Genomic DNA, 14,415 nt, shown 5'->3' on the forward strand with positions numbered 1-14,415 from the left:
AATTCTGGTTAGACAGTCTGTACTATATTCTCAAGGTTTTTTGCATCGATGGACATCATTTCTTCCAAAACAATCCTAGCCAGATAATGAACAAAGAAGGCCTCAGGTCTGGCAGGGCAGACGGCAGAAGACCCACATACAGGAGATTCACGGAAGCACGGGCAGCCTTTCTCTCAGCTGTTAAGTATATGATGTGTGCACACCTTTCCATGGGGGGCGGGGCGGCTCAGCAGTGGAGTGGAGTGAGTCCAAGAATGTCAGCTTAGACAGAGCCTACTCTGTGCAAAGCACCCTTCAGCACAACCTGTGAGGCAGACTTTAGTCCTCACAGTAATGCAGAAGTTGTTAATTTAATTCCAGAAGGGGCCCAATCTGGTTTGTAAAATAAAACATTTTAATCATATCACCTCTTGAAATACTAACATTTAAATTTCAGGCAGAAGTTGTATGAAAGAATTCCACTAAGAGAAACAAAAATTCTAACACACACCAAAAATCCAAGGGACCTTTCCCGACTACAACCCACTTGGCCTCGGCAGAGCAGCGCCGTGTTAGTCCTTCGTGTACAAAGGCAACGAACGTCACACTAGACTATTTATGGAGTCAGTTCCTCTTTCATCCCGAGCAAATTTTAAGAGCTGCTGCACACTAAGCAGGCCTGCACCCCGTCCTCTTCTTCCAGTTCCAAAATCAGGCTTAGGAAAATATCTGATGTGTTTACATAGTTCCAGACACTGTTCTGGAAGGTGAATTCAAGGTGTTCAGAGAAATCCACAAGAGCTATCTTCACACAGTGCTTCACAGAAATAAAGGTTTTCAGAAGGCTGTTTAGTTTTTAAAGGCATCAATAAACTCACCTCTAAAATTAAAAGCAAACATTCAAATAAAAACATGAATAAAAGCATAATGACTTCACTATTATGGTAAGCCTAAATTAAAGAAAACCATAAAAGGTATACTCAGATTATTTTCCATTCACTTAAAAACATTTAAGAAAAAACTTTGAACTGCGATTCAAAACCCATACGCCATAAAGAAAAAACCTGACAATCACACAAAAATAAAAAACTGCTGCATGACTTAAAACAAAAAAGCCACCATGAGTAAAGTCATAGACAAACTGAGAAAACTAACGGTCTTATCTTGGGCAAACAATCTCTGCACCACACAGAGAGCCCCCAGAATTCAAGAAAAAAAAGACTAACAAACAGAAAAGTAAGCAAAGGTCATAAGCAGGCAGTTTACCAAAAAAGAAATACAACATGTTCATATTCTCAGCCTCACTCGTAAGAGAAATGCAGATGAAACCAACTCTGAGTAATTATTTTTCACCTGCCAGACCAGAGAAAATCCAAAAGTGTAACGACACACTCTACCGGCAAGACCATAAAGAAGAGGTACTTTCAAAATTTGCTGGTTGATGTGCAAAACTGCACAATCCCCTGTGAAGGGAAAACCGGTGATACTGATCAAAATTACACCTGCCTTTTATTTTCGGCTCAGCAATCCCACTGACGGGAATTTACTCTCTAGATCCACCTGCAACAGGTACAAAATTATGCACGTACAAGGGTATTCACTGTAGCACATGTGTGACAGCAAGACCGGAAACAATTCAAGTTGCCATCCACAGGGGAGTGGCTAAACAAGTTCTAGCTACACAACAGAATGTGTACGAGAGGAATAAAAATGAGAACACATATCGTGTTTGCTTGCATCGGTATATTAAAAGGCACACCGAAAGGAATCATCAGCAGCTCATAAAATGGTCACCTAACGAGGCAGGAACAGATTGGAAGACAAGAAGGAGCAAAACTTCTCAATGTATGCTTTTTATATCATCTTGACTTTTGAACCGTATGAATAGAACAGCTCTTCAAATATGACTAAGTAAAAATGCTATGCGCATTAAACGGCTTCATTCTGTGTATGAAAATAATACCATTATTGGAAATACTGCAATTAATGTCAGGAAACACCTGGCCACTGGACATCAGGGAGAAAAATTAGCCTAACATTCCAGCATTCCTATGGCCTTCCCTTAACTTGATCCAAGAAAGTCAAGATTACCAGACCTATCTACACAGCTTCCGTGGGCCTTTCCTGTGCGAGCTGCCAGCAAGGGGGCAAATGATCAGTGGATTACTCAGTGCCCCCATCACCACATGAATATAGATAGCACAAGGGCAAAAAGGGAATAAATACCAACCCGTGAGGCTACAATGAACAGACTTTCTGCTTTCTTTCCTAACCTGTGCTGAGACTAGAGACAGTAACAGTGATCTTGGTCAAGACTGGTGTTCCGAAACTTAGCTTGGCTTCAGAACCAGTGAAAGAGAAGGTCCATCCCCAGCCTAGCCTTAGATAAAGTGAATCAATATTCGACCTACCATTGTGTTCACAACTATGCCTAACTTTCCGTAACTTTCTTCCTTTAATGTCAGGAATTGAAACAAGAGAAGGTATGTAAGAGTGCTGAGAGTAGGGATTATGAAAATATAAGGCCTGACTGCACCTTTCAATGATTTGGTGACACAACAGGGTATTTTCCCATAGTATAATCTATTTCAGTTGAAAAAACGCACTTTGCAAGACTTTCTGGGATACAGCTACGATACTGAACTGCAAATTTTAGAAAAATTAGCCAAGTGTATGTATCAAAACCAAGGAAGGCAAATTTTCTGGACACATGTAAAGATATACTCTAATTTTTAAGAAGAAACAAGTAGAATTTAGGACAAAAGTGAAAACATGAAAAACAGAATCTAAAAGCCTCTTTACTGGTTTAGTCATAAAACGAAGTCATTTGCTAGTTTCAGTCATAAAAGTACCTTGTAACTAAACATAAAATTTCTCTGTTTTCCCACGTGTTGAGAACTAACGTAGAGGATCAAAACTAGAAGAGCACTTAGAGGCTTCCCAGTCTAACTACTCACCCACTGAGAAATCCTGTCTTCAAATCCATTTTTAGTGACAGGCGGCTTCCATGGAATCAAACCCCAGCTGTCCCATCTCTGTGCACAGACAGGGAGCCAACGGCCTCTCCCCCCAGTGTCACCTTGACCATTCAGCAGTTATTTCCCACTCTAAGAACTCTGGCCTCCCTCCCCTGCCAAGCCAAACTGGCCTAAGGAAATGGACATATTTTGTCAAAAGGGGGGGAAAAAACTTGCCTCGTAAAACCATTCTGTATAAGTTCTCTTTGAAGTTTCTGATCTTCAGCAGCATATTCAGAAAGTTCAGACTCCACCGCCGGAGGGAGAATGTTTGGAATAAATTTAGAAAACAGAGTTGGAGCCATCTGAACCCACTCTGTGAGGAAAGGAAAAGATTCATTAAGGAAATCAGACAAATTAAATGAAAAATGTAAAGTTTTCTTTTGTTCAAAGAAAGAATATATATTAAACCAAACTCAAAATGGGGGGAAAATTAGTGTAATCCTATTCTGATAAAAAATATACAACCAGGTTAAATTTCCTTTCTAAAATGAATTTATAGTCAAAGAAAGCAGATATTTTTCCATTTTGCTGTGTTAACAAAATTTAATGAAAATCTCTAGAGAATCTGTGAATGGACCTATCAAAAATTGTAATTAATATGGGGGAAAAATGAGTGAGACAGGCAAAGAATTCCAAGTGGAAGGGACTTAAAAGCGAGGGTTTGGTGGAAATACTAACCCCTATAAGCATTAATTAAACAAAACAAACAAACAAACAAACAAACAAGCAAGCAAAACAGACTCTTAGAGCAGTGGTCCAGATGGGAGATGCACAGAGGTATGAGCAAAACAGATAAAGGGGATTTAAAAAGTATACATTTCCAGTTATACTGACAAAGTCACAGAGATGAAAGTACAGCACAGAAAACATAGTAAAAAATATTGTAACAATGATTGGTGACAGACGGCGGCTACGCTGATGGTGGTGAGCACTGAATAATGTACAGACGGGAGTGTCGAACCAATGTTCTATACCTGAAACCGACATAACGTTGCATGCCACCTATGCTTCAATACCAAAAAAAATTAAACAAGCACACCACATATGTACATACACACATACATACATACTGGCCCAAGAATAGAGAACAGTACAGGTAATAAGGAAGCATACAAAAAGTACCACAAAAATGGGGGAGAGAGGTCTAAACATTTAGGAAGTAGGCTGAAGATAACTAGAGTAAGTACTTTTGAAATAAAAACCTATTTTGGCCCAAACTAAATTATAGCAAATTAAATGTATGCAGTGTTGAAAGAAAAGAGAATTAACATGGGTATCAAATCATTAAGAAAGAGATAAAAGATAAAGAGAATATAGAAAAATAAGCGTTCATCTATCAAAACAGAAAAGGCAAACATTTGCATCAGACATGACAAAGGTGAATCAGTATCCTTATTTATATAAAACATTTTTATAAGTCAGTAAGACCAAATAAATGAATGAAAGACAGGACTAATAATATACAAGACTTATAATTTACAAGAAAAAAATAAACACAATGACAGCCTTGTTAATATTCAAAAAACTCAAGCTAAAATAAACACCCTCTTCCTCTCATTTTGTGAACGCTAAATACAACTAACATCCACCTGTATCAAGGGCATGCTAAAACTCGCATTCCCCTGCCCTGTTGGTGGTCTTAATGTAGCACTGTTGTCCCTTTTAGACTCTTTTAATCCTGTCCTTTCAAATTTTCCTTTTTGGAAAACATCTTGGATGTACATATCAAAAACCATAAAATGTCAATGCTGTATTTAATCCAGTGAGCTCGCTTTAAAAATTGTAATTTGAGTAAATAATTCTAAATCTGAAACAAACACAAGCGAACAAATATGTTTAATGCTGTGTGATGCTGGGTCACTGGTAAGTAAAAAACGCCCAACAGGAGGACAGTAAGTTAAACACGACCAGAACAAAACAACAACGACAACAACAAAAACAAACACCACAAAAACACCACCAGGGCCAAGCCCACTGTATAAACTCATGGCAAAAATGTTCTCAATAGTGTCCCTCCTGTCAGCTCAACTCAAATATGGCTTTACGGTCTCCACACGGTGCCCGGGAGAGCCACTAGCCATCAGTCAGAGATGGCAGGAGTCAGACCGATATGCCATTTTCAGGAACTCCAGGCAATCATTAAGATACAAGATGAAGGAATCAAAGAAAAGTGTGTGTATTAAATGAAGAAAGGCCGGCTGGGACAGCTGGCACTGTGTCCCAACTAAGCTTCTAAAGATCGGATGGAAACACACCAAAAATTGTAATAGTCATAAGAATCTCCAAGGATTAGGGTCTAGGAATTTAGTTTAAAAAACTTTCTTGGGTGACTCTCATTATACAAAGATCAGTGCTTGAGAACCACTGCAATGAAAGAAACTTCCACATTTAAAATTCAACTTTTAAAGTATTTTAACCTTAATCTGTCCAGTGACTAAAACTACTTTAACAAACCAGGAGGCACTGGCAAGACAGGTAAATGTCAAAATATGTTTAATAGTATCTCAGAAAATGCCTAGGGCAGCAAACGGTTAGTCTGTGTTAAAATTCGCCTTTTCAAAAGGACAACTCTCAAATACAAAATTCTCCTCACAAGTAGTATGAATCCTATTATAAGAGCTCGAACATGGATAAAACAGCATTTGGATAAATACATGTCTGTAAGTTTTCCTACCCTTAGTGATTAGTTTTATTATGCAATTTTGCTATAGATGATAAAAGCCAGAGCTGATAAAGCTGCCTACTTGGGAGGCAGAATTTAGAAATTTGTCATACCGCATTTGGATGCCTTCCAAAATTAAAGAAAAAAAAAAAAAAAAACCATTCATAACCTATAGCGCTAAAAGAAAACTTCATGAGCCATTTTCATCATTTAATAAAATGAATACAAAATTCTGAGAAACTAGAAAACATCAGTTTACTGGACATATGTAATAAAATATTTTTGCTACTTTATGTAAGTAATTAATTACTTTATAAGAATAACTTGTTTACAGTTATCAAGAGTAGAGCAAGGCCTGATCCAAATTTAAGTAACATTACATCTGAATATTCTAGCAGACACTAATCATTTACAAAGTAACCTGGGAAAGAGGGTATTTCTGACATCACAGTCTACTACTGGTACCACAGTTTTTAATTGGTTTCCATTTCAGCAAGCTAAATTCTCACATGTCTTTCAAATTAATTAAGCAAACAATCAAGCCGTCAATTAATGAAAATAAAATAACCACTGGACCCAACTGGATAGTAATCAAAACAGCTAATATCAGCCATGCTTATTATCAGGTACCATGTTAAGCTCTTTCGATCATGTTTTATTTCATTTAATCCTTAAATGACATAAAGAATTCCACAAAAAAGCACTGTCAAAAAAGCATCCCTTAAGGTTTCTAGATTGTAGAACAATGTTCTACCCTGAGATCTTTTTTTTTTTTGTTTTAACGTTTATTTATTTTTGAGAGAGAGAGAGAAAGAGCGAGAGCAGGGGAGGGGTGGGGGGTGGGGGGGACGGGACAGAATCTGAAGCAGGCTCCAGGCTCTAGGCTGTCAGCACAGAGCCCAACATGGGTCTCAAACCCACAAACAGCAAGATCATGACCTGAGCCGAAGTCGAACACTTAACTGACTGAGCCACCCAGGTGCCCCTACCCTGAGAGCTTTTGCAATCTCTCTTACTATAGGCATTTTGTAATTCGCTGGACAACCGTATGACAAGATTGAGGTTCTGGCTCATAAATAGGAAGATAAATACAAAAACATCTTGGGGTTCCTTTATATTCATAATTTTTTTTTAATTTTTTTTTTTTTTACATTTATTTATTATTGAGAGACAGAGAAAGACAGGGCATAAGCATGGGAGGGGCAGAGAGAGGGGGAGAGACACAATCTGAGGCAGGCTCCAGGCTCTGAGCTGTCCGCACAGAGCCTGACGCAGGGCTTGAACCCACAAACCGGGAGATCATGACTGAGCCGAAGTCGGACGCTCAACCGACTGAGTCAACCAGGCGCCCCTCATAATGGTTTTTTTTTTTTTTTTTTTTAATTCTAAGATAGATACATTAAGACAATTTACAAGCCAGGCCTTTGAATACAGTGATCTCTGATTTTTGGTTCTGCTATTCTGACTCTCTCTCTCCTCACAATATACTTATGGAATGACTGTACATTTACCAACACTTCTAGATTCCTTGCAATTTATAAAATAGGCCTGAGAACATGAAGTTGTGGGTGTGTATGTCTACATATACTTGCAGTGTGGGGTACAAGCAAAGGAGAAACTCCATAACAAAAAAAGAGATTAATACTGGATATGAGATTCAATTTCATCCAAAATGTCTGCTACAAATCCATTCCTTGTATTTCCTAACCGAGTTGGTGTTCACTAGTGTGGAAAGAATTTCAAGCGAGTCCTGAGTTTACATTTCATAATGATGAGTGTAGTATCTACTCGATGTTTTTTGGGGGTTTTTTTTGCTACAACAAATCCAAATACCATTAAGCCTCAAGAAACAGAGAGACAAACACTGTCCTCTTGGGTAAGCTGGAGCTACCATAAACAGATAAAGCAGCCCAACCCCAAAAGAAATGAGCACTACTTACCTGGTCTGAGAGTGTATAGGCCTTTCACAATATTTGCCATCGTTGAAGGTGTGACCTGAAATGGCGTTGACTGGGCTTCTAAGAGTAAAGCTGAAAGAAGAGAAAACGGGTCATAAAAATGATAGAACACTTATCGTCAAGGCTTCTGTTACGATTTTTCCCAAAGACTAAAGAGCAAACGAGCACAAGAAAAGAACAGCCTCAGAGGACAAACCAAGTTTATACTCCAAAGAGTTTTAAAAATCCAATGCACTAGAGCTCAATCTAGTAAGTAAACACGTGCAGGTCTGTTAAAACACTAAGGGAGATTATTCAATTCATGGAGGTTCTGATAATAAGCTTTCCAAAAGCAATAGTATTCACGGTACTTAGCAAGTGAGCTGAGAGCACCTCCCACTAAGTTCATGAGTCAGGAGGTTTACATTTGGAAAATAAAATGGTCTCTAACCCCCTTGAATCATTTCTCTTTCCCCAAATCGCCGTATTTGAGGCTCCTGGATACTTCATTCGTAATTTTAGGAAATGCAATCAGTCAGAAAGTCACTTTTCCAAATGCTACAACCACACGTACTTTTTTCTTACTAAAAGTAAAGACAAGACACTGTCTGGCTCATCCTCACTTTCCTGACTCTCACAACCATAGGACTCCGACCGACAGTGACAAGGGAGTCAGTTTTCTTTTAGGTTATCTTCTCCAATGAAAATTTTAAAACATTTTTAAATAAATAGAAATAATTCCTCCAAATAACATCATTAACAGATATCAACATATTCCATCATTTCGTAAATAGAAATAATTCCTCCAAATAACATCATTAACAGATATCAACATATTCCATCATTTCGTAGATACAACAGACACCACTGACTCAGAATTTTTAATTTATCTCTCAGAGACCTACAATTTACTACCCCCAAACCCATAAAACTTGGCATAATTTTACTCTAAGCCAAGCTTGTAAAATCATATATAAGCTATGCCTTTTCAAAAATGAAAACACCACCTCACTTGGCCACCAATGATTTTATAGTTTTCAAACACGCAATGCGAGTTACATCCGAACTTATGTGATGACAGTAAGAGGTATACTGTTCAAGGTGATCCTTCTGCTTCTATCGTCAGGAGAGAGCTGCTAACTCTGAATGGCACAGATACATTTTAAGGATGACAAAAGCACTGCAGAAAATGTTTTAGAATGCAATTTTTTTTTATTATTTATTTTTATTTTTATTTTTATTTATTTTATTTTTTATTTTTTTTATTTTTTTATTTATTTACTTATTTTTTTTTTATTTTTTAATATATGAAATTTACTGTCAAATTGGTTTCCATACAACACCCAGTGCTCATCCCAAAAGGTGCCCTCCTCAATACCCATCACCCACCCTGCCCTCCCTCCCACCCCCCATACTTTTATTTTTTTAATAATGATTTATATTTGAGAGAGAGGGAGAGCTCGAGCAGGGAGGGGCAGAGAGAGACAAAGACATAGGACCCGAAGCGGGCTCTGCGGTGACAGCAGAGAACTCGAAACAGGGCTCGAACACACGAACTGTGAGATCATGACCTGAGCCAAAGGTGGATGCTTAAACGACTGATCACCCAGGTGCCCCTAAAAATTGTAATTCTAAATTTTAGACCCTAGGAGTCTCTTCAACTCAAGGTTATCTCTAATTTTAACATATGTCCCACATGCAGACTCTATCTCAAATCATTTTCCTACCTTTTGACCAATCATTTTGGCCTTCGTAAATCTTGATCCCACTAAATCTTCATGTTCAGTCACATGTTAATTATGTAATCAAATATATACATTTACAAATGGAGAAATGATACATTCACAAATTAAATTATACATAAAATATATAAAAATTAATTTGGGGTGAATTAAATGAAAAGAATTATATTCAATAACAAACAATTACAAAGTTGAGAAGGTGTTAACAGTTCACTAAAATCCTCTCCACCTAAATTATTTTTAGGAGATCAGTGTTTAGAAGACTTGTAGTTGATCTCCTCTTTTAAGAAAAAGGAAGAGAATCTGGGGAGGCAGCAGCTTGAGACTGGGAAGAAAATAATTCTTGAGTATTTAACAGGTGCTAGGTACTTTACAGGTTTCTCATAAACTTTACTTAAAATTTACTTTCTCACAAGCTTAATTATCATCTTTTTTTTTTTTAACAGATAGGGAAACAGAGGCTAAAAACAAAACAATATAAAACACAATGAAAAATGCATCCAAAGTCACAGAGCAGCTAGCAGGCAGCAGAAGAGGGCTGAGAACCTATGTTTCACTCTAAATTTGCATTCTAATTCACCACGCCACCGTTGAAATACAGATCTTACATGTAACAGGTACTAATAAAGTACTAACTAGTACTAAAGCCACTGTTAACTAAACCCTTAGTTAACAGTCCCCCCCCCCCCCAAATTATATAGTTAAAAGACAAAACAAGGATTCTCCAACAATCCCACTGATGGAAACTAGAATTGGACTTTAGTGAACTTCTAATGCTCTCACCTCTTTCTTTACAGTCTATGATATTAAAGTCCAGAGAGATTAAGTGCCATCCTGAGAGTCACCCAGCTTAACAGTTGACCTGGAACCAGAACGAAGCTCCTCCACTCATCCAATTATTCCTCAGAGCTACAAGCTGACCCCAGGGCTTCTCTCCTCTTTTAATATGAGAAGTAATTCTCAAAATCAAAACTGAAATTAAAAATATTTTTGGGGGTGCCCAGGTGGCTCAGTCACTTGAGTGTCCAACTTCAGCTCAGGTCATGATCTCGTGCTTCACAAGTTCAAGCCCCACATCAGGCTCTGTGCTGACAGCTCAGAGCTTGGAGCCTACCTCAGATTCTGTGTCTCCCTCTCTCTCTCTTTGTTCCTCCCCAGCTCATGTTCTCTCTCTCAAAAATAAATAGACATTAAAAAAAAATAATAAAAGTTAAAAAAAAAAAAACTACCTTTATTTGCAATGAGAAGTCACTATCTTCATTCATGAAACAATTGTTAAAATAGGGCATTAAAGGGACACCTCAGTGGTCATTAGGGCATTAAAGGGACACCTGGTTCAGCTCAGGTCATGATCTCGTGGTTTGTGGGTGTGAGTCCTATATCCAGCTCCACACTGGCAGGGCAGACAGGCCTGCTTGGGATTCTCTCTCTCCCTCTCTCTCAACCCCTCCTATCTCTGTCTGTCTGTCTCTCTCTCTCAAAATAAACTTAAAAAAAAAAAAAGCCTGCTTTTAAAAAATAATACACAAATTTTTAAAAACCAGGGCATTCGAATACCAATTATTCATTAGCAGAGAGGGTGTTCATTTTGCTCTGCTGTAAAACATGGCTCCTAAATTGTTTCAACAGGCCTCCCACTGAGAGGTGTCCCTGTCCAGTCCCCTGGAATCTGGGTTCTATAACTGCCTGCTCAACAGAAGACAGCAAAAGTGACACTGTGCCAGTTTCTAGGCCCAGGACTTCAGAAACTGGCAGTTTCCATTTCCTAGATCTTGGGACACTCACTCTTAGAGGAAACACAAGAGAGAAAACTACAGCCACCACAACTTGCCAGTCATATGAGTGACCCATCTTCAAAGTCCCCGACCCCTGGGTGAGTCGCATCAGCCGATGCTGAGTACAAAAGAGATAAAGTGCCCCGCAAAGCCCTGCCCAAATTGCAGATGTGAGCAAAATAAGAGATTTTATAAAAGATTATGTTTTGAGGTGATATGTTACACGGTAATAATAAACACTAGCATTTTCAAATGTATCTAAAGCCACAAAAAGGAAATTACTGATCAGAATTCAGAAAATTATACACATTGAGTGTAGCTATTTTTGCTGGAGGGGATAAGTATAGGAAAATGTCAACTAGGGCCAAGAAATCAATTCTTAATAGCTGTGTTTTTCTGATTTAATTAATATTAGCCTTTCTATGCCTCATTTTCTCCATCTGTAAAATGGAGGTAATGACTGTCCTAAAGTACCTAGAATAGGTCCTACTACATAGTAAGCACTATATGTGTGTGTTTATTTTTAAAAAATCTTTTTTTTAAAACATAACATTATTAAACACGTAGAGTGTCTCTTGTTACAGAGCCCAAACTAGGCCAGTGATCACTGTGTGAATCCCTTACTCTAAGCACAATGCCTGGTAACTGCTCAACAGATAACTGATAAGTTCAGGTTTATCCAATTCACAAAAGCTTAAGGAACTTTACAGTTTACTTGGAAAAGAAAAGCCTGTCTACCTTTAAATATAATTTTGGTTGAAAATCAGATTATATAATAAACAAGATGATAATTACTTTTTTTTGAAAAATAAAGTACAAATTAATTGAAGGTTTAAAAGGAAAAAAAAAATTCATTTTTTTCCGGATTTTATGTCTTTATGTGGTCTGATCTTATAAAATATCATGAATTTATGGAAGGCTTACATGGATTGAAGACAGAGTTGTCTCACCAGATCTGGAATACTATATTCTCTTTGAATATTTTCTTTGTTTTTGCCTAATAAAATTGATTTCCAAATTAATGACAAATATAAAAACATACTCACAGAGTATTTGATTAAATAAGCTTTTCTACCAAATGGCAGCGTTTCTCAAAGAATTTTAAAAGGAAAGACTTCAAAATACTCTGTTCTAATTTACAATGAAGGCAAAGACAATGTCAACATCAGAGATAATATTTAAGTGGTTATAACAGCTGCAATATCTCATGAGATTACGTTTAAAGATGTTTATAAACATATGTCCAGTTTTTTCAAAAGTCGTACTCCCAAGGTATCAGTCTCTATTCTGATTCTAGAATCTGTTGGGAACATAATAATGAAACAAATATTATCTTCATCTAGCATATTATTTGAAAACTCTGCTTTTCTAAAATAAACGAGCCCAATGTTCAACAGTTCCTTCTCTTAATTTAAACTCAAAAATTAGAAAGAGTTTATGGTCAAGCTTAGAATAATTCTTCTGTAAATACTAATAAAAGTTTGCTGTGGTACAGACTATTTATGACTATTAGGAAAGCAAAAAATCCATACTACAAATCCAAATATCTGCCAAATTCTAAAAAACGACTTCAATAATATACTGCATAAAATAGGAGCTTTTAAAAGATGCTGAGACATCAGGTTGTAGGGACTTCCTAAACTCCACGTAGAGAGGTATACTCTTTCAGGAAAGGTAGGATAAGATGCCACCTACTGGGATGGGGCAGGGGGCCAGGGAATAGGGGGAGAGAAAAACTAACTGAACTTGGCACTTTGATCTGCTTACTTGCTAACTATGTTGCCATTACAGTAAACATTTTACAAGTCCCAACTAATAGAAGAAAAACTCAGGACCAGAGGCTGAGAAGCTTGCCTAACATATAGTTAATAAGTGACAGAGCCAGACTAGAGATTTTTTTTTTTTGAGAAGAGATTTTTATACCAAAGGGTAAAAAAATCAGAGAGGATTCTGTGCTTCCATTTCAAAGATACAGTATTGTGCTCCTTCTAGAATTACCAGTAACAAAGTTAGGGGTTAACTTCCCCCATTGTTGGTGGAGGGATGCGGGGGAAGAGGAAGTGTCAGGCCAGATAATAAAGGCACTCACTGCCCAATTACCTGGCTAAGTGCCCCCAGCTCTCCAGGGGGCTTCAAATCACATTTTCGATTCCTTTGGGTCTCTCTCTACAGAACTGAACTTCCAACACTTCTTGCTATGATTCAGAAGATGTCAACACTGGGCTTTATATGCCGATGCTCTCTAATCAAAAATCAAAAAGATCACTGGGGTGCCTAGGTGGCTCAGTCGGTTAGGAGTACGACTCTTGATTTCAGCTCGGACTCTTGATTTCAGCTCGGATGGTGATCTCACAGTTTGTGAGGTCAGTTCATGAGGTCGAGCCCTGCGTTGGGCTTTGCACCAACAGCACACAGCCTGCCTGGGATTCTCTTTCCCCTCTCGCTACGCTCCTCCCTTGCTCATGCTCTCGCTCTCTCTCAAAATAAAGAAGCTTAAAAACAAAAACAAAAAAATCTTGTTAGTGTTAGCTCATCCCTATAAGTTGAAAATACTTACGCATTAGGCTGTAAATGTGCTTTTCTGCAACATGTTCCGTAAACAGCTTTATAAGGTCATCTTTTAGGTCTCTGTTAAGCTTGGTTTCGATGTAAAACTTATTCTGAAAGATAAAATACATTATGCTTAGTGTATCGATTAGGGGGAAATGATCTAATGAACTGAAGCACTAAAAAATAAATTATTTTAGGAAACAATTTATAAGGGCATCAATTAAAACATTAAACCCCAATATCAAAAAACAAAAGCCCTGCTACTATTAGTTATATGTCTTTCTGGCAAGGGGTTAAAGTACATAAAGATAAAATGCTATGAACCACACACACACTCCAAAAGAACACGGGAAGATACTCAACATTAACTAAACAGATATAGAGACACATGGACCACCCTGCGGGAGAGGCACATAACATGCCCTTTAGAAACACTCCATCATTGAAAGGCAACAACAGGAAACACTAGGGAAAGGTACCCCCTTTACCAACGATCTAGGCTGAGCAGACACTGGTTGACTCCCCAACATACAATCCATTGTAATCATTAGTCTAAGTTATTCGGCCTGTGGCATTTCTTAGGAATGGTTTTTGATTCAAAGGCAGACACATGACCCAACATAGAACAATCAGACTGAGGGAAACCCAGGCTTTGGTGCCAAGCATCTTATAGTCACTTTACGACTGTGAGAATAAGATGAAACAGATGCTGTGTACAGCGAAGAGACAAAAAAGAACCTGAATCCTTGG

At 37.8% G+C, this 14,415-nt stretch overlaps 1 protein-coding gene across 4 annotated transcripts in view; it reads right to left on the reverse strand.

Annotated features, from left to right (window-relative positions):
* The window catches only part of CACUL1 (CDK2 associated cullin domain 1), an 82,868-nt gene that overhangs the window by 16,564 nt on the left and 51,889 nt on the right, over positions 1-14,415 (reverse strand). For all 4 annotated transcript variants that reach the window (XR_006194812.1, XR_006194810.1, XR_006194811.1 and 1 more), the window contains exons 5-7: positions 13,673-13,775; positions 7,602-7,691; positions 3,174-3,312 (exon numbers count right to left, since the gene is read on the reverse strand). Coding sequence is in view for 1 of the 4 variants with exons in the window: in XM_042909156.1 (XP_042765090.1) it covers positions 3,174-3,312; positions 7,602-7,691; positions 13,673-13,775 (332 nt within the window). In the remaining 3 variants the exon portion in view is untranslated. The remainder of the gene's footprint in view (positions 1-3,173; positions 3,313-7,601; positions 7,692-13,672; positions 13,776-14,415) is intronic.

Source organism: Panthera leo, chromosome D2 (genome assembly GCF_018350215.1).
Source record: "Panthera leo isolate Ple1 chromosome D2, P.leo_Ple1_pat1.1, whole genome shotgun sequence".
Classification (NCBI taxonomy): domain Eukaryota; kingdom Metazoa; phylum Chordata; class Mammalia; order Carnivora; family Felidae; genus Panthera; species Panthera leo.